Source organism: Pempheris klunzingeri, chromosome 8, assembly GCF_042242105.1.
Source record: "Pempheris klunzingeri isolate RE-2024b chromosome 8, fPemKlu1.hap1, whole genome shotgun sequence".
Taxonomy (NCBI): domain Eukaryota; kingdom Metazoa; phylum Chordata; class Actinopteri; order Acropomatiformes; family Pempheridae; genus Pempheris; species Pempheris klunzingeri.
The window spans coordinates 4,275,699-4,293,758 of record NC_092019.1 but is presented as its reverse complement, the minus strand read 5'-3'; the positions used below and the strand labels follow the sequence as shown (position 1 = coordinate 4,293,758).

Below are 18,060 nucleotides of genomic sequence, written 5' to 3'. Positions count from 1 at the left end.
GGACTCTGTTGCATGTAAGTCCTCAGTGGGGTCATTAAGGCAATCACTGCTCTGGCTTTCACGGGAATTCATCGCTGCAAAGTTTGTTATTTGTCAACGTTATCATGCAAGTAATAACTTATACATATCCAACAATGTCACAAATGAGGATTTAAATGGGTGCACTGCCTCTGAGAAACCATTTTCTGCTGTTAACACTCTTCAAACAGGTAACAATCTTCCTACCTTCAGAAGAACTTGAGGAGTCCTTAAATGAACCTTTAAAGTGGAAGAAAGCTCTGCACAATGCCTTCAAGTTTTCAGCAAAAATGGGACCTTCATGAGGAATACATCAGAACAAAATAAAGTTAAAAAGTAAGTAAAAAACATTTATTAATATTATTATATTACATATATTTAAATAATGCATTGTTATTTGCTAATTATAATTTCCTATCAACTCCATGAGCCCAAAGTAAGCACTATATTTACATTTTTAGAAAGCCATCCTGATTTTTCCCCAGAGGTTTTCGTCCACCATATTTTATCATTCAAATTGCACCCTGTCCTTGCAATGAATGTCAAAGTCCAACTGCAGATTGACAGCACAACAGTCACTAGGAAAATTTAAATCAAAATCTATTTTGATTCAAAATACACTGAGTACACAATACATTGAGTCAAAATACACAACTTGAGCAAAATATAGCAACCACAAAATGTATCAAAATAAACTGTAGAAGTATTTTTTTTAAAATACACCAAGAGGGAATGAAATCATTTCACAAACCTCCAGTTTACATACATAGATTTTCTAGCAGCTTTAGTGTAGCTAAAATAAACAGGTTTGGTAACAATGAAACGTACGACAGCCCCAGTTAAATAGACACTGTGACAGCATGGGCAGAAATAACGTCTAAGCTTTTATTTTAACAAGTCTGTTAAAATGTTAAAAAGACCACTTCAGTATAAAGTCAAGTGTTAAGTTTTGTGATAACTTGATGGAAAGTTTCACATGTTCCACCCACCCTTTGCTCCATTTTCATGCCTCTCGCCCCAAGCGTAGATATATGGCCCCAAGCATCCCACATAGATATAAATCCAGCCCCAAGCTAACAGTGGTGCCAAGCAGCAAGCATAGATATCTATCTAAAAGAAAAGATGGTGCTTTCACATAACACGAGAAACTACTGTGAGTCGAGATTAGCCAAAGATTTTGTTATTAAAATCTGTCACCCTGAGATTTGAGGCACATGCATGAATATTCAGTGTCAGTGAGAGGACGGAGGAGGAGAGTGAAATCATGGTATTCTGGAAACACAGAATATATATATGTGTATCTCATAAATCTAAGATGTGTTCTGCGTGGATTCAGTTCATTAACACAGAGGCCATGTTTCTTCTTTAAAGTCAGCTACATGGTTCTGTTGAGGTTTAACAAATGGTATGTTCAATTTGGCTATCAGACATAATTAATAATTATCAAAGACAATTAATAACTATTAAAATTAATGGAACTTTGTATAAAGAGGAAAAGATAGCCGATTTAGTCTCATAAAAATACTAAACTATTAATTTGGAATTGTGTTTAATAATTAACTTAATAACTTCTACCAAAATTACCACACTGATAGTTAGCTGAAGGATTTTGGAGTTCTTGACAGTGTAGAGGTTGGCAGTATTCACCTTTGTGCAACATTAAAGAAGACATCAGGTGTTAAAACATTTATTAAAACAGAACAAAATCAATCAAACAATCTAACTGAGTGACTATGACTAGCAAACAAACAATAGGGAGAGTGTGTGTGTGTGTGTGTGTGTGATTAGGCAGGAGGAATGTGAGAGAGGAAGTGCTGTGGCTGTTAGCTTGGCCTTGTCTCCCAGTCTAGGCCTGTTGTAAACTGTGTGTGTGAGTGTGTAGAGAAAGGAGTGCAGGTTAGAGGAGAAGATGGTTAGTCTGTAGACCCTGTGTCTGTGTGAACAAACTAACATCAACTAAACTTAATGGCTGCACAGTAAACTACAACACATCACAATAACCAAACTCAATGAACATTAAAGCAAATCAGAGTTTGTTACCAGTCCTTAAAGGGGAGAAGAAGTGTCCTTCAATGCTGCTTTCTCAGCCTGCTGCTGGAGGAAAGGTGTGGTTCTTCTGGTCGCTCCTTAGTTCCTGGCTAGTTAGCAGCTTGGGGATAACTTGCTGGTGTGCTCCTGTTGCTCTGGTTATCGGCTGGCAGACTCTGGGTGGTACGTAGGTGGTCTGCTTGGTTCAGGCCACACTGAGGCACAGAGGTCAGAAAAGACATCTGAAAAGAGAAAGAGGGAGTTCAGTGGGGGTCACTTGGTTTTGTTGGTCTGAGGTCGTAAAATCATGTGTCCCACTCTGGCCAATGGTTGCTGTGGATAGCCCACACCTATCTGTGAACTTTGGGGAACTGGGAAACTGAGTTCAGGGAAGGATTTCTTTGTTCCACAGACACCATTTTGTGGTGAGGCCCAACACCTCCCCCTTTGGCATCAGGATCTCACCTGACGTGGGATGCTGAGGGCACAAATATACATGTTTCAGCCATTGTTCATTTGTCAGTCCAGGTAAACAAGTGAAAATTTCAAATTTCCCCCTGGGGATTATTAAAGGAATTCTGATTCTGATCTTCTGTCAAATTTCCCATCAGATGATCTACTGTGATTAGAGTAAATATAGTTAAATGGAGAAAGGTAATCTCAGTACTAATGAAAACGTACGCCATAATACCAAACTGATGCAAACAATAACTTTCAAATTATTCATTACCACAAATACATACCTTTTACAATGTATAATTTGAATACAGTATATTTTCACTTTTTGTGTGTTTGTCTTTTGCTCTTTATCCTCTTGATATTAATCCTTCCCTCTGTCAGGCTTTTGAAGCATTAAAGCCAAAAGCTTAGAGTGTGACAAAGTTAATGGACAGACCAAAATGGATACAGAGTGTCCTGATTATGTTTAGACTGACAGCAGGGTCACCCATTAGTCACCCAAACAGCGGAGCTAAGAGAGGGAGGGAGGGAGGGAGGGAGGAAAGGCTGAATGCAGAGATTGTTGGGAGACTTTCGTTTCATTCTGGCTCTGAGTTTCTCTTCAACTTCTGCAGGCACGTTGGCATGTTTGACGGCTGTTACAGCGCATCACATTGTCTGCATATAATCAGGATTTGGAAACTTCAGAACATCACTTGAGAGGAGTTGTATACCCCAACAACACTTTATGGTGAGTTACCACACTTTTATAAGAACAGCACACAAGCCAACATTTTCTCATGAATTTGACTAAAATATGTATTTCATGCCTCCAATTATTACTTAATTTTATTGGAAGTGGTTAAGCAAAACTAATAAAATAAAAACATTTGGAGTTGTGTTCCCGGCCACCTGATGAATGTAAGTCCACTTTTTTTAAAACTCTATTTTGGTCCCCACCAACTCCTGAGGGAATTATCTGGCTCTTCAGCTTCTAAATGCTCCATCGTGTTCACCAGCTCATTGCTAACTGTGTCTGTGTGCTGTCCGTGTCTTGGTGCTGGACAGATGGTGTACAGCAGGTTTATCACTGTGTTTGTCTAATGCCAGCTACAGCTGGACAAAGGGTTGCTGGGGACAGAATTTACAGGCCAGAAAAATGAAACATCGACGTAAAAGATGATCAAAAATTCCAAAAAGCTGAGGGAAACAGAGGAGCTGTTCTCTGAGGGTTTGTCCACATAGTTATTAACAGAAGTTATTGGTCTATTGTTTATACTAGACATTACAAAATGCATTAGTATGTGCAAATGTGTTATATACTGTATAAACACATAACATTAAATACTCTCTTTCATAATTTTGTTTCAGTTTTCATTCAGAGCTACAACAGGACACAATACTGTGATCATAGTGCAGTCCTTCTAATAAATACCAACCCACCATCATGGCCATCGTCGGTACTGGCTTTGATGACCAGTCCTTCAGTAGTGAAGGCAGTTACAGCTACAACTACATCTTCACAGAGAAAGTGAGCGCCACAGTCAAAGGCTTGTACTTCAAGTGTGCCCAGCTGCTCCGCGGGCCAAAGGCTTCGCATCGGTACCTCGATCCCTCCCAGCAGGCCCTCATCAACGTGGGGGGCATCCGGTATGCCTTCCCCTGGAGCACCCTGGAGGATTTCCCCCAGAGCCGCCTGAGTCGTCTGCGCTTCTGCACCACCTTGAGAGAGATAGCAGAATTTTGTGACGACTATGACGAGATGCAACATGAGTTCTTCTTTGATCGTGACCCTTTAGCCTTCAAGGCCGTCCTCAACTTCCTGGCAAAAGGAAAGTTGCGTCTGCTGCAGGAGGTCTGCTGTGTGGCACTACACAGCGAGCTGCTGTACTGGGGCATTGATGTAGGAATGATGGAGCCCTGCTGCCGCCACCGCATAGTGTGCTCTGTGCAGGAGGTGGCCGAGCACCAGCGCAAGGAGGACGAGTGGCTGCAGAGAAGGAGGGCGCTGAGGACTTCTGTGGCAGAGGGCAGCCTTTTCCACATGCTGGGAGAAGCAGTGGAGAACCCTCGCTCTGGTCTTGCAGGCAAAGTGTTTGCCTTCTTGTCTGTCATCATGGTGGTGGTCACTGTGGTCAGCCTGTTCATCAGCAGCATATCAGACCACCAACAGGAAGAAGCCTTGGTATGTATGATCTAAAGCTCATTAGTACACATTATTACATTAGTGATCCGTTGTACTATTGAACTACCATTTGAGGTAGGAGTTTGCACTGTGAGGATTTGTTAGGATTTTACCTAGAGGTGTCCAATCTATGGCCCGTCGGTCATGTGCAGCCTGATATCGTCACAAACACTAGATATGGCAACAGTACAAAGAAAGCAAAAAGTAAACAGTAAATGCTGGAGATGCCAGACATGGTGGCAAAATTACTAGTTGTTTTTCTACAGAGTTCAATGGAAAATGTGACTGTCTGATCTGGCAAGAGTCACTGACTGATGAATACAGCGTATGAAGGGTGAAGAGTGAGGAGTGAGGAGAACATGATTCATCTGGCAGGTGGCCTGTCTTCTCAGCCAAGCCAGTTTTTTCAGACCTAACACCCATAAGAGCTAGAAACAAGGTGGTTAAACTTATTGCTTTTCTTTATGTGTCATTGGAGTAATCAATGTCATCTGCCCAGAAAAGTAGCAAAAAGTATGCAATGATGGGGAGTGGCAGAAACACAGGGGTTGTTGCAGGGCACATAGGTGTGGCAGTATCTGACATGACAGGTGAGTAAGTAAGTAGTGGAAAGTACACTTCATTTAAAAACTCTCTCAGTACCTTTGTCTTCTGTTGTCTCCGCAGGGTAAATGCTCCCAAAAGTGCCGCAACTTATTTGTAGTGGAGTCTGTTTGTGTAGTTTGGTTCTCCTTAGAGTTTCTGGTGCGATTTTTTCATGCACATAACAAGATGGAGTTTGTCCGCAGCCCTCTGAATATCATTGATGGCGCCGCCATCTTGCCCTACTATGTCTCACTGTTGCTGGAGTTTCGGGATCAGTCTGTGCAGGATATTGCAGCTGGAACAAAAAAGAACACCCTGGATAAACTGGGCCTAGCCCTGCGTGTGATGAGGGCCCTGCGTATTCTGTATGTGATGAGGCTAGCCCGCCACTCTGTGGGGCTGCAGACTTTGGGGTTGACTATTCAGCGGAGTATGACAGACTTCGGCCTGCTGCTGCTCTTCATGTGCGTCGCTGTGACTCTCTTCTCCCCGTTGGTACATCTCGCTGAGAGTGAGCTGGCTCCTAACGCTGCCAGATCCCCCCAGCTCAGCTTCAGCAGCATCCCAGCGTCGTGCTGGTGGACCATCATCTCGGTGACCACGGTGGGCTATGGTGACATGGTGCCCCACAGCATCCCTGGCCAACTGGTGGCACTGCTCAGCATCTTAACAGGGATCCTCATTCTATCTTTCCCTTCCACGTCTATCTTCCACACGTTCCACAGCACATACACTGAGCTCAAGGAGGAGGACAAGAGGCTGAAGAAGGAGGAGAGGGTGGCCGAGCTAGCGAGGGAGGCTGAGGAAAGAATGAAAGAAAGACGGACTTGGCCTGATAACTGGCCCGAAACCAATTTTTTACCTGGTCTAGATGATCCTTATTACCTTTTAATGAAAGACATTACGGTTCTGGCTCAGAGCAAGAGTCATCAACCTCTTTTCTCTCCTGTTACTTGTTGAGTCCATGGAAATACATTTTATACTGTAGGACACTCCTGTCCAACATCAGTGGCAAATTCCTGCAGCCAGGTTCCAAAGTACTGTAGAAACAGGCTGTTGTAGCTGTACGGTGGTAGTATGAGATCAATGATTTGCTTTTCAATAAAATTTTATAAGCTTGGCGTTCAAGCAGATGATTTGATGACCAGCATATAACTTTATGCAGATGATATAATCTTTCTAGCTGAGTATGAAAAAGTTGTGAAAGCACAAATAGTACATTAGTTACAAAAAGTCAAGTTATATTTCAGTTTGTTTCAACAGTGCTGTCATATACCCATCAATCTTTAGGCAGTATTTTGGATGAACATCTATGTTTTGAGGAGGGTATTAGTTTTTAGGCTAATGCAGCAGATCATTACATGATTCCATATGTCATTACAGAACTATTCAATCATTTTTGTGAGTTGATAAGTTTAAGGAACCTGGGAGCACCCGACATCAGACAAACATGTGAATTTGCCTAAACAGCAGCTCTGTAGAAAAGACCTCTAATTGGGACATTTTCATGGATATGGGCTGTGGAGGTTAAAGCTTATCATTACTATTATTACTTACTATTCTTTATGATTTACTTGTTTTTGTATTCCACAAAACAAATTGCAGTTTCATGATGCATGTAAACTGTATGCTGTATGTATTATGTGAAGCAGAATTTAGCCAAAAGATCTCTTTGCACACGTTTATGTTCCCATAGAGACATTATGTGATTTAGTTGAGATGGTGGACATTTTTAAGTTTTGTTTTTTTTTATTGCATGATGATTTTCTGTTTTCTGGTTGGATCATTTTTCAAAACTTTAGTTATTTGTTTGTTCTGCTGAGCTTGATTCTATGTTGTATGTAATGATTTATTTTGGTTTTTTTGGGGCAGATGTTTTACCTTTCCTTTCCTTACCTTGTCTTAAATGATGAACAGCATTAAATTGCATATTAATGATGATGGTTATTGAATGTGATGATCAAAAATGAGTGTGTAATGATTCGATATCACCATATTCTGCTCAGATGTTCACAAACTGCTGCCAATGTAGTGCATAAATAATGTAAGTGGTTACTATGGTTACAAACACATTTGCAGCATCTGAACTTTTTGCAAGCAGTCTAAAGAAAGAAAATGCAGTACACCTACTCATATGTGATCACTTTGTGATATGTGTGAAATTGCTAAGAGATAATCAGTCTGTGTGCAGCTCTTGCAATCAGGCTTCATGCACATTTTGCATTTGTTGAATAATAATTACCATCCAAATATCACCACTTGCTTGTGTATAAAGTTGCTGCAGACTAAAGCTGGAACTTGGATATTTATAGATGTTGCAAAAAATCATTAAACTCAAGATTTACTTTGTCAAAAGCCATGATTCAAAAGCAGTGATACATGCTATTTGTCCAATTAAAGGCAGCAGACTCCTTTTACACAGTGTACACTGACTCAAACACTGAGGCAGCACTCAATGAAAATCTGCTGTGTTACAGTGGTCAAAGTCTGATTGTTGGCTGTGTTTGTCCACTAGATGGCAGACAAGTTCTTTCTGTCAAAACAGCAGTCGTGAGGTATTGGAAAACCATTCAGTCACTGAAGAATAAAGAACATTTGTTTCCGCGGATGACTGCAGTAAAGTAATATGATGGCAGTAATTGGTTCAGTGATTACACCCTGAAGGAAGGGTGATGTACCCACATTATTTTGGTTCCCTGTGTTACATTTGCTAAGCACTAAGTGGAAAAATTAAAACTGTAATCCTATACCCACTGTCTGTGCCAGGCAGGTGCATCACACCTGGAAATAATCTGCAAAAACAGTGTTGGTTGAGGCTGACTGATCCAGACTGGTGATTCCAGCACATAGACAAGGCAGGGAGAGGCCTCTGGAATATACACAAAGCAGTGCAGTGCTACTGAGGCCTATAAAAGAATGGAGAAGAGGCCAGGAGTTAATTCTGGACACAGGATGTTTGCCCCTAAGGAGAGTCAGTGATGCCAGGAATACACCAACAAAGACTGGCATGAGGAGGAGAGCTGGGGCTTTAAGATGGAAAGAACAAGAGCGAGCCAGAGAGGAGGAGGGGAACAAGAAAGGAAGGAGAGAAGAGCAGTGTGTGTGTGAGTGTGTGTGTGTGTGAGTGTGTGTGAGTGTGAGTGTGTGTGTGTGAGTGTGTGTGAGTGTGTGTGTGTGTGTGTGCATGGACATGTGATGTGGTACTCTGTGTTCCCTGTTCCCTATAGCAGAGCTGGTTCATGGGCCCAGCAGGCCTGTCATTACATTTCTCTGGTACAAACTCTGGTCTGCAGAGGAATGTCTGCACCACACACACACACACACACACACACACACACACACACACACACACACACACACACACACACACACACACACACACACACACACACACACACACACACACACACACACACACACACACACACACAGGATTACTTGAGTCACTTTTGGGATATTTACATAGACTAACCAATGAGCCACTACCATAACCACTACCTGCCTAAATCTAAAACTAACTCTTAAACTAACTTTAGCCACTGGCCCAAAAATCAGCGTTCTAACAATTGGGGACACGTCGTTTGTCCCCAATTACACAAGGTACCCCCAATCAACTGGTCTTAAGTCTGATGTCTGAAGTCCCTAACCTTAACCTAATCTTAACCTAAACTCTAAAAACCCAGTTTTAACCTTAAAACAGCCCTTTGAAGTGATGAGGACCGCTCAAAATGTCCTCACTCTGCTGATAAAATACATGTTCTGGTCCTCACCATGTCGCAAGTACACACACACACACACACACACACTCACTTATTCCACTATAGACATTTCCATGAAACAAAACACACTCTCAATTAAAGGGTTAGTCCACTCATTTGATCCTCAGCACTAAACTAAAAGCTGGCGACTGCTTTGAGTTACTCATGCTACATATTTCAGGGTTTCCTGTTTTTTTTTTTTTTTTTAGAATTCATTAGAATAGCCACAAAAGTCTTGAGAACTGATTTGGTTTCACTCCTAAAGACCCAAGACACAACAGTTGTTTTCAGTTATGGCTGATTACACTTTTCTGCTCAGGTTAAAATGGGCAGTTTACTGAACTCCACGTACCAAGAAGAATTATAAAACTACACGCTGTCTCACCTTAACATGCAACAAAGCTCACAGAAGAGTGAGGGAGCTGTCCATCAAGCCCAGTCTGTGTACGCCCACTAAGACCTGATGATAATAATCACCTGTGTGGGTGCTCAAGGTGTGCAGGGGCTCCAAAAGCTGCTTTGGCATTAAACAGCTGCTGATGTGTGAGTCTACAGCTTAAGATGCATTTTAATGGCATGTGAGTGAGGTTGACAGAAAGTGTACTCTATCTAAGAGGAATGGACTGATATATTCTTACTTACAAATGACTTCAGTATCATGCATGTGGTGTTCCCATGGAAACCCCAAATCTAAAAAAAATATTGCTATTTTATATTGCAGCTTGGTTTGTAGCCACATGACCATGCACCAACTCCAAAGGGTTTGGAAAGGGTATCATAAAAATGAGATCAAAAGTATGTCTCAGCCTACTGGGGATCAAATCATACTGTCACAGGAGCAAAAACATTCAAATGACCACAACTGGAGCTGAGAGATTTTCATTAGGCAGCTGTAATCTGTTGCTTTTATAGAGTATAACACGCCTTCTTCACCCTCAACTCACCCTGCACAGTGTTTTAAAATAATATTTTATTCCTTAACAGCGAACGATCCTGGCAGGATTTCTAGTATGTGGACAACATGTGGACAACAGGCTGGGGTGGTGCACTTCCTATTGCATTCCTTCAACGGCCAAAGAGGAGGTCAAGGGGAATAAGGCAGACAAAATAGACGGAGAGAGATGAAGGAAAATGGAAAATAGGCTAAAAAAGGAGGGTGGAGAGGCTGGAACAGAGAATATAAATAAGGAGGGAGAAGTAAAATGAGCTGAGGAATGAGAAGACTAGGACTAAGCTAATGCAAGACAGATGAAGACGGAGGAACTGGACAGTGCTGGAGAAGTAAAAACATTGGAGGTACATCAACACTGTAGTTCCTGGACAATGACTAAGCCATGAATGTACCGGCCATCTAAGAATTACACTCACAATAACAATGAAATGTAAAAAAACCCCTCATAAACTGCTTACTGTAAAGTGCTGAAGTAACCATTTCTGTTTCCAAGTAATCACATGAATCATAAAATGCATGCTCTGAGCAGGAATAGCCAATCGGAAACAAAGAATTTTACTTTTTTATCAATGTTACATTGAAGTCCATTTTATTTGTGAGAAATCTGGAATATCTCCAGAGGAAAGTAGTGCAACATGTAAAATGAACAACTAGTAGGAACCAGAATCAGTGCCAGCTGTATCAGTCAAAGATAAGTTACATGGAATCGTATCAAATGTGCATTTAAAAATAACTAACAGCTGCATATAGCAGGCTAAGAATACATCATTTCATCATCATGCTTAATGTATAATGTTAAGAATGAACAGTGATTTATTGTACAGATATTTCAAAGTGCATGTTCATCTTTGTGTCTGTACTGCGGACATGAGACCAACTTTAAAGACGAGCTCATACGACCTCTGCAGTTCTTGTAAAGCTGCACTGATCAATATTTTTACATGAACAACAGCAGCTTTTTAGCATCAAACCAGCTGAACTGTCTTGGTTCAGTCTCCCTCCGTGACCCTCTGTGATGGATGATTACAAAATGAGCAAGAACAGAATCTCAGTATACAGAAATATATTTAATTCATAAAAGATTTACAATATTTTACATATGACACATACTGTATATACGACAGGGTAAAAGATCTTTGGCACACTCCTCTGTTTCCTGCTGATAGAGACAGGAAACATACAATATGGTTTAAAAAATACATCTCTATGAAGTCCTTTAATCTCTGCATTCAAAGATAAGTAGTAGGATTACTTTCCCTTTTTGGCTGATTTGTCTCTTATGTACAGTTATCGGCTCTATGTACATTGTGCTTGTTTATCTGGCAAACAAGGTTTAAGTATAGCTGGGTAAAAACAACACTGTTACACACATGAGCACACACACAGACACACACACACACACACTCACTCACACACACACACACACATTCCTTTGGATTCCTGCTGGTGATGGATGGAGTCCACAGCATCATTAGTGTTAAGGCGACGTCTCTGCTGGCTCAAAGTCGGACACAAAAAGACACTTACAGGCAAAAACTTCCCCTTAACTCCAACATGTTAGAATATATGGACAAATTTAAATGACAAACATCTGTAATGCATAAGTATCACACGGTAAAGTGCACATCAAATGTCTTTGGTTTAAAAGCTATTGCCCTGTTTATTTCTCATAAAGAGAGAGAAGCCTGTCTGACTCTTACAAAAATACTGTCTCCATGCTCAGCACATCTTCGGAAGCTTCCAGTTAACTTTGGGTTTTTGGCTCTTTAGCTTTTCAGCTGATTAAGGCGAATTGTTATATTTAAAAAAAAAAGCGGTGAAGTCCAAAAGGATCACCCAGAGTCCCTCGTGGTTGGGCGTGAATAACATATGACACCGTGACTCAACTCAAAGTCCTGGGACGCAGGAGCTCAACTCCTGAACATCACTGCTGAAACTTCTCTCTTCGATCCCAGAACGAGCAGAATGAGTGCCCTCATTGAAAAATCTCCCTCAGTCCAAGAAGGTGCAGGAGCCGTCCTCTCACTTCTCGTCGCTCACGGAGCAGTCCACGGCTATGATATCCTGTATTTCTGTGATTTTCACTACCTCCTCGGGGATCTCCACCTCTATCGGGATCTTCTGCTCCTCTGGTATCTTCTCTGCTGAGGAGCTGCGGCTCGACAGTTTGTCCATCTCGTCCTCTAACTCGGAGATGCGCTCGGAGACGCAGTGGGCGGTGAGTCGGGCCTCGGGGTCGTGGTCCCAGCATTCCATGATAGTGGCGCAGATCACTGCCATCCCCTGTAGACGGAGGGACATAGCAGGGCTGTGAGTCTCCATAACAAAGAAAATTCCCTCAGCTTGCTGCTTCTCAGCAAGATGATCAATAACCGCCTCCACTACTAAAGCTTTCTGCTGGTAGACATGCAGACAGAGAAGCACCCTGGCTGTGTGTGTGTCCGTAGTTGTAATGTCACACATTTATTCAGCCAATATACTGAAGAACCTCTGTGGTCATTTTACTGCTGTGACTTGCTGTAAGTGGTTTTGTGCCATTTCACCATCTGTTTCCTTGTCACAAGTGACATCCTACAATTTTGAGCAACTTTACTTGCTCATTTCCAAGTTAGACTGTACTTCTACTCCACTAGGCTACAGTTCAGAGGGAAATGTTATCCTTTTCACTGGACTACATAAAGTGGAACATATGTAGATATTCGTAAGAGCACGTGCATGTTCCTATGTGACAGACAAATCAGGAGTACAGTAGTCAGGGTGTAATAACCAAAGCAGAGTTGAATATTTAATGCAATCAGAATAATGATGGGAAAATGTCAAACTCTGTGTGTTTATGTTTGAGAGAAATAAAGATTTGTCACATTTCTGTCAGTATTTATTCAATCAATACACACAGAAGACCAAGGGACAGGAGGAAAAAAATGCTTTTTGCCTAATCTTGCACATATATAATGATGTTGATGAATGTGCTTTGTCAATGTTAAAATAAATAGTGTAATTATTCCTACAGAATAATCAATAACGGTGCACATCAGTAAATAGGTGTGTGTGTATAATTGTAAATGTCATTCAGCAGAGCATATGTCTGACCTGATGCCTGAGCCAGGTGTCGGGGATCTCAGGTCTTCCTCTGTCTCTCAGCACATTGTCCTTCATGCTCTCCACACAGGGGTGCTCTCGCACTTTAGAGCCGTACGCAGGCTCGTAGTCCTTCACCTCTGAAAACACAAACACAACCCACGGATCAGATATGGACTGAAAATCAGTCAATCTCAGGTGCAGAGAATACCCTTTTGTTTCGGCCTGTTCGCAACACTTCTTGGCAAGTATGTGATGATAACAAGATGTAGTGAGCTAGCCAAGTTCAACATTAGCACAAAACAAGCATACGTTGGACACCATGGATTATGACACAGTGAACTTTTGAAGGTAAAACAAATGTAAAACGGGACAGAATGAAACAGGTGGCCTGTTGACTTAATGTGGTCAGAAAGTGTAAAAGCATCCTGGGGTGAGGTCATTCTACCCCAAACCACTGAGCTGTTAGTTTTACACAAGCTGTCAGCTTTGTACGCTGGCACCAATTATGCTGACAGTAGGAAATAAAATGTCTTTTATGATGTCTCCATGGGAGGGAAAATGGACGCTCTGGCACTTGAACAATAATAATTTTTAAAAACAACAAATCAGCTTCCGTTAACAAGCAATTAGTCCCAACCTCAGACCGTGAAGAACACCAAAATCTAAATCTATCATTGCTTTTCTTTTTTTTTTTTACTATTTCATGTAGAGGAACTGGGGGGGGGAAAGAGAGAGCATTACATCAAAACCATGAAAAATTAAAAACAAAGTTCTGGGATGGGGTCCAGACCCCATGAAAATGAACTCACAACAGCTGCAGGCTCTCCTCAGCCCCAAAGACAAGGCTCTCAGGATCTCACAGTTGCTGTGAAATGAGACACTAGCTGCTACAGAGTCATCTTCCTTTACACTTCGGAGCCAGAAAATGATGCGCAAATATGAACAAATAGTGCAAGAATCATGATCTATGTAGCTTTTTTTGTTCTTACATTTAGTTTCTACACCCTGTAATTCACACAGACACTGAGTTTAATTCACCTACGTGTGTGTACTTTTTTAGTTGTGACACATTTCGCAGTATCTGAGCTTTAACTTTTAGTCTATTTCCACCTGAGCGCAAAGCTATTTACAACAAGCCCAGTATTGAGACCAACAAAGTCCGTTGCAGTTTGGTTAGGTTTAGACGACATAACTATTAGGTAAGACTTAAGAGCCAAAAACAAGGACATGCTATAATAAATAAATATACATAAACAACATTTTTGATATTAAAATGTCTTTTCTCCTGGTTCTCAGGAGAATGCAGAAGTAGTGGCAGTGGCGGGTGCAGATAGCATCTTAAACCTTTGAGTTAGTGATGGCGCTAGATAAAAATTCCAGAAATCACCAAAATGATTAAACTTCATTGTCTGTATGTCCATTGGACGTCCGTACCAGATTTCATTGCAATGCATTCAACAGAAGATAAGAAATTTTCAGTCAGGACCAAAGTGGTCCACCTCATCAGAGAGCATAGTGGTTCAGTGGTTGGAACACACGACTTTACCATTTCATGATAACTCCACTTGCTGATGAGGATCATCATCTGGCTGTAATCTGGCTCAGTGGCTAGAAATATCAGTTTAAACCACATACGCTGTTCATGTGAAATAGCAAGATCATATGATGAAATCTAGGAAAAGCCGTAGTGGTTTCATTTCAGTTTCATTAAGGCCCTTGTGGTCTCTGTCGCTCTGTCCTCAAACACAGGAAGTGGGAAGGTTGGAGTGGAGCCCCTGGACGGGAAGTTAGCGGGCTGGGATCGGGACTGTGTGCAGAGGAGCTGACTCTACAAGCCCACACTTCCTGTTTTTGACAAGTGGAACTTCCCCCGTTTTCAGTATTTTAAAACAGGACCCAGCCAGGCCCGGCCCATTCCCCTAGAGGTTATTTATGCCAGGGCTGGTATTGTCCTAAGCTCTCTGCTGTTTAAATCTCCTGCTGTGGAGCTGGTATAAATACCTCACATTTTCCTGGACTGGATACAGCTGAAATACAGAGCAGCAGAGAGCGAGCTGACCTAAAATGAGACAGTTGTAAACAGAAATAAAAAGAAGTGGAGTGCTTTTTAAACATCAAGACATGACTGAGTGGAAAAGGTCTCATTTAACTCTCTAATGTTGACTCCTATGCACTTGTCCTCACATTTCTGCACGATATCTGGGACAACAGAGAAGCAGACAGACAGAGAGACATTCATGGCAGTCTACACGAGAAGTGTGACTTGATTCCCTACAGTAACTCTGGACATTTGAAAGTTATGAGAAGAATTTCATCTGTGGTTTGAGAACAGATTTCACAAGAGACTGCAACCAGAGCCTCAGTCTCACTTTTCCCTCGCTGTCTGGGGCCCGTAGTTAAAACCTGATATATCCAATCTAAGGGGCGGAAAGCGGTTTACGACAGTTTCCTTTTCAGATTATCTGTCTGAAACCTTCGTGGCCTGGAGGTTGGCAGAAACCTCTGTGGCGGCTACACTGTCTAAATTCTGCTCCAGCTCCATGTTTGGCATTCAAGTGAGCTCCTTCTCTTTACCGGCATATTACATGAGACTTATCCCACATCAACACTGTACAAACATCATCCGAGGTAGAAATGAACCTGCGTAAACTCTAATGAACCACATCATCTCATCAAAACAAAATCTTCTCTTCATCCAAACAAAGCATTCACCCGATTCCAGGGGAATGGCACATTTGAGTGCCAGGAAAAGTTCAGCTAGTGTTGCTTGGAGGGACATTAAACATAAAAAAGCGATTCCTGACAGGGACAACAGGTGCTATAACTATTATCATGATAATGTAGTAATAAGAAAGCACTTAACAAGGTTTTGCCGCTCATTCACTTACTCACGCACACACTCACACACCGAGGCGCTGGTCTAAGCATCAGGAGCAATTTGGGGTTCAGTGACACTTCGGCGAGCTGTGCAACCTTTCAAAACATAAAACGCATTATTTAGCATCTATCAGAGCCACAAGCTGCTCAATGTAACACGTTTGTTTCGTATGAATTGCTTGCATTGTACATTTTCTGCTGAACACAGTGCTTGACTTCCTCCATTTCTTAAGATTTTCATTCTCTCTTTAGTTGCCTTCGTGCTTTGCTTGCCCTGTTCTGCTCTGATACAACATGCGGCCATGCTGCATCATTGTTATTTAAATGGTAACTCAATATCTGGCCAAGAGACAACAGATTAGCCACTTGGCTGATATCAACATATACAGTGATGTTGATTATTGCTTATTGTTCCCATAATAAAAACCCCCACTAATAACTAAATTAACCTAAAAAGCGATATATTTTACATGATCTTGACCACTACTTAATAACATATTTTCGTTCTTGTGGCAATTGAGATAAGTGGAACAATAGCAGCCCCATGTCTTTGTATGCAGTACAATACTAGAGCCAGAATGCAGTTAGCCTAGCTTAGCATAAAGACTGGAAGCAAAGGGGACCAGCTGGCTAGATTTTATATCTCATCTGTACTCACACGGAAATGTAAAAATGACAAATTGTGGTTTTAAGGGGAATAACGTGTTAACATTATTTCTTAACAAACATCTGTTCACTCAGTTCTTTGGCTGTGGCCCCTGGAAACAGTTACAGCTGTAGTAATGCTGGTCACTGTTCCTTGGCTTTTCCGTTTGCAGTTGGATTAAATGAAGAGATACAACATGTTGTAGTTGCCTGCCGCTGTTGGCCTACACGTCTCATACTGCTTCGACTACTATTATTAGTCATTATCCATTATTAGTCAGATTATTCATAATTAGTCATGTTCCTATTATTATTAGTATAGCTGTTATTGCTATTACTGTTTTATATTACATCTCCGCCCCTCTCTCGCTCTCTGAACAGAGCTAGTTGAGGCAAATGGCCGCCTACCTCTGAGCCGGGTTCTGTTCGAGGTTTCTATCCGTTAAAAAGGGGAGTTTTTCCTCACCACCATCACCAAGTGCTTGCTCATGTGGGGATTCTCAAATCACTGTATGATCTTGATCTGCTCTATATGATAACTGACTAACTTTTCTTATAAATTGGTGCAATATAAATATACTTATCGTCTCATCTATTACTCAGCAAGAAAGTGAATGCGTGTATTTCTCAAAATACCTAACTCTTCCTTTCCCTCTGAGATGTCTTCTGTCCTTCATTCTTTGCCCCAGTGGGGTATAACCATCACCCCCTCACCAGCTGTTGCCAAAGGCCGTCTCCATTCACGGACCACAAGCCTTTTGCTTGGCACAGTCCAAAGTCTTCGCCCTGCTCCATTACCCTGCATAACCTCAGCTCAGACGGAACATGCAGGCCCTGCCGCGCCCGGCAGGCTAATTCAGGACATGTAAATAAAATGCTCAGAGACACACAGAGAACGACCTATAACTGACCACAACAACAATGCCAGTGCAGGGTTGTATTTCTATCCACCATTCTGTCCCCTGTTGTTGGGGTAGAGACACGGGACACACACACACACACACACACACACACACACACACACACCACAATACCAGATTGAGACATAGACACAGGGCTACATGAGGGCGTCTGTCTAGTACCTCCAACTGTCTTGTTTCTATGTAGCTCTCTCTCTCTCTCTGAAATAAACACGTACAGTCGCAGGCAAACACACACATGTTGGAATGCGACTGTCTGGTTCTAAATGCCTCAGACTGTCTAGAAAAGCTCACCAGGCCGAGGGAAGGAGGTGCACCAGAGCGACTCCCTCTGTACTCCCCGGAGGATAGGTTGGGGGAAACAGAGAAGTTTGTGTGTGAGCACTTATATCTACTGTATGTGAGGTCTAATTTCAGTTTTAAAAGCTAAGACTGAGGATGCTGTTGTCTTGGACTACATATGATGAAAGAGTCGTCTCCATACCGACAAAATCCACAGTACTGTTTCTGTGCAAAAATCACAAATTCATCCTAAAGTTCAGCTGAAGTTTATGAGGCTTCTGCAGCATAAAT

General features: G+C 41.8%; 2 protein-coding genes across 2 annotated transcripts in view; one reads left to right on the top strand and one right to left on the bottom strand.

The window, feature by feature from the left end:
* The first annotated feature begins 3,931 nt into the window (after nucleotides 1-3,931).
* On the top strand, nucleotides 3,932-6,214 carry LOC139204792 (voltage-gated potassium channel regulatory subunit KCNG4-like). Its single transcript, XM_070834791.1, has 2 exons — nucleotides 3,932-4,669; nucleotides 5,336-6,214. Exons 1-2 carry the CDS (start codon nucleotides 3,932-3,934, stop codon nucleotides 6,212-6,214), a joined length of 1,617 nt encoding a protein of 538 aa, XP_070690892.1.
* Nucleotides 6,215-11,012: 4,798 nt separating this feature from the next.
* tgfbr2b (transforming growth factor beta receptor 2b) overlaps nucleotides 11,013-18,060 on the bottom strand; it is a 32,713-nt gene continuing 25,665 nt past the window's right edge. Inside the window, exons 9-10 of the mRNA XM_070834972.1 lie at nucleotides 13,055-13,182; nucleotides 11,013-12,247 (exon numbers count right to left, since the gene is read on the bottom strand). Coding sequence (XP_070691073.1) covers nucleotides 11,987-12,247; nucleotides 13,055-13,182 — 389 coding nt within the window. The 3' untranslated portion in view covers nucleotides 11,013-11,986. The remainder of the gene's footprint in view (nucleotides 12,248-13,054; nucleotides 13,183-18,060) is intronic.

What these genes read in the sequence shown, in the direction of transcription:
- LOC139204792 (XM_070834791.1), top strand. Translation starts at nt 3,932, where the DNA reads ATGGCCATCGTCGGTACTGGCTTTGATGACCAGTCCTTCAGTAGTGAA. An exon ending in ACCAACAGGAAGAAGCCTTG is followed by an intron (nt 4,670 to 5,335) that starts GTATGTATGATC and finishes TTGTCTCCGCAG; the next exon opens with GGTAAATGCTCCCAAAAGTG.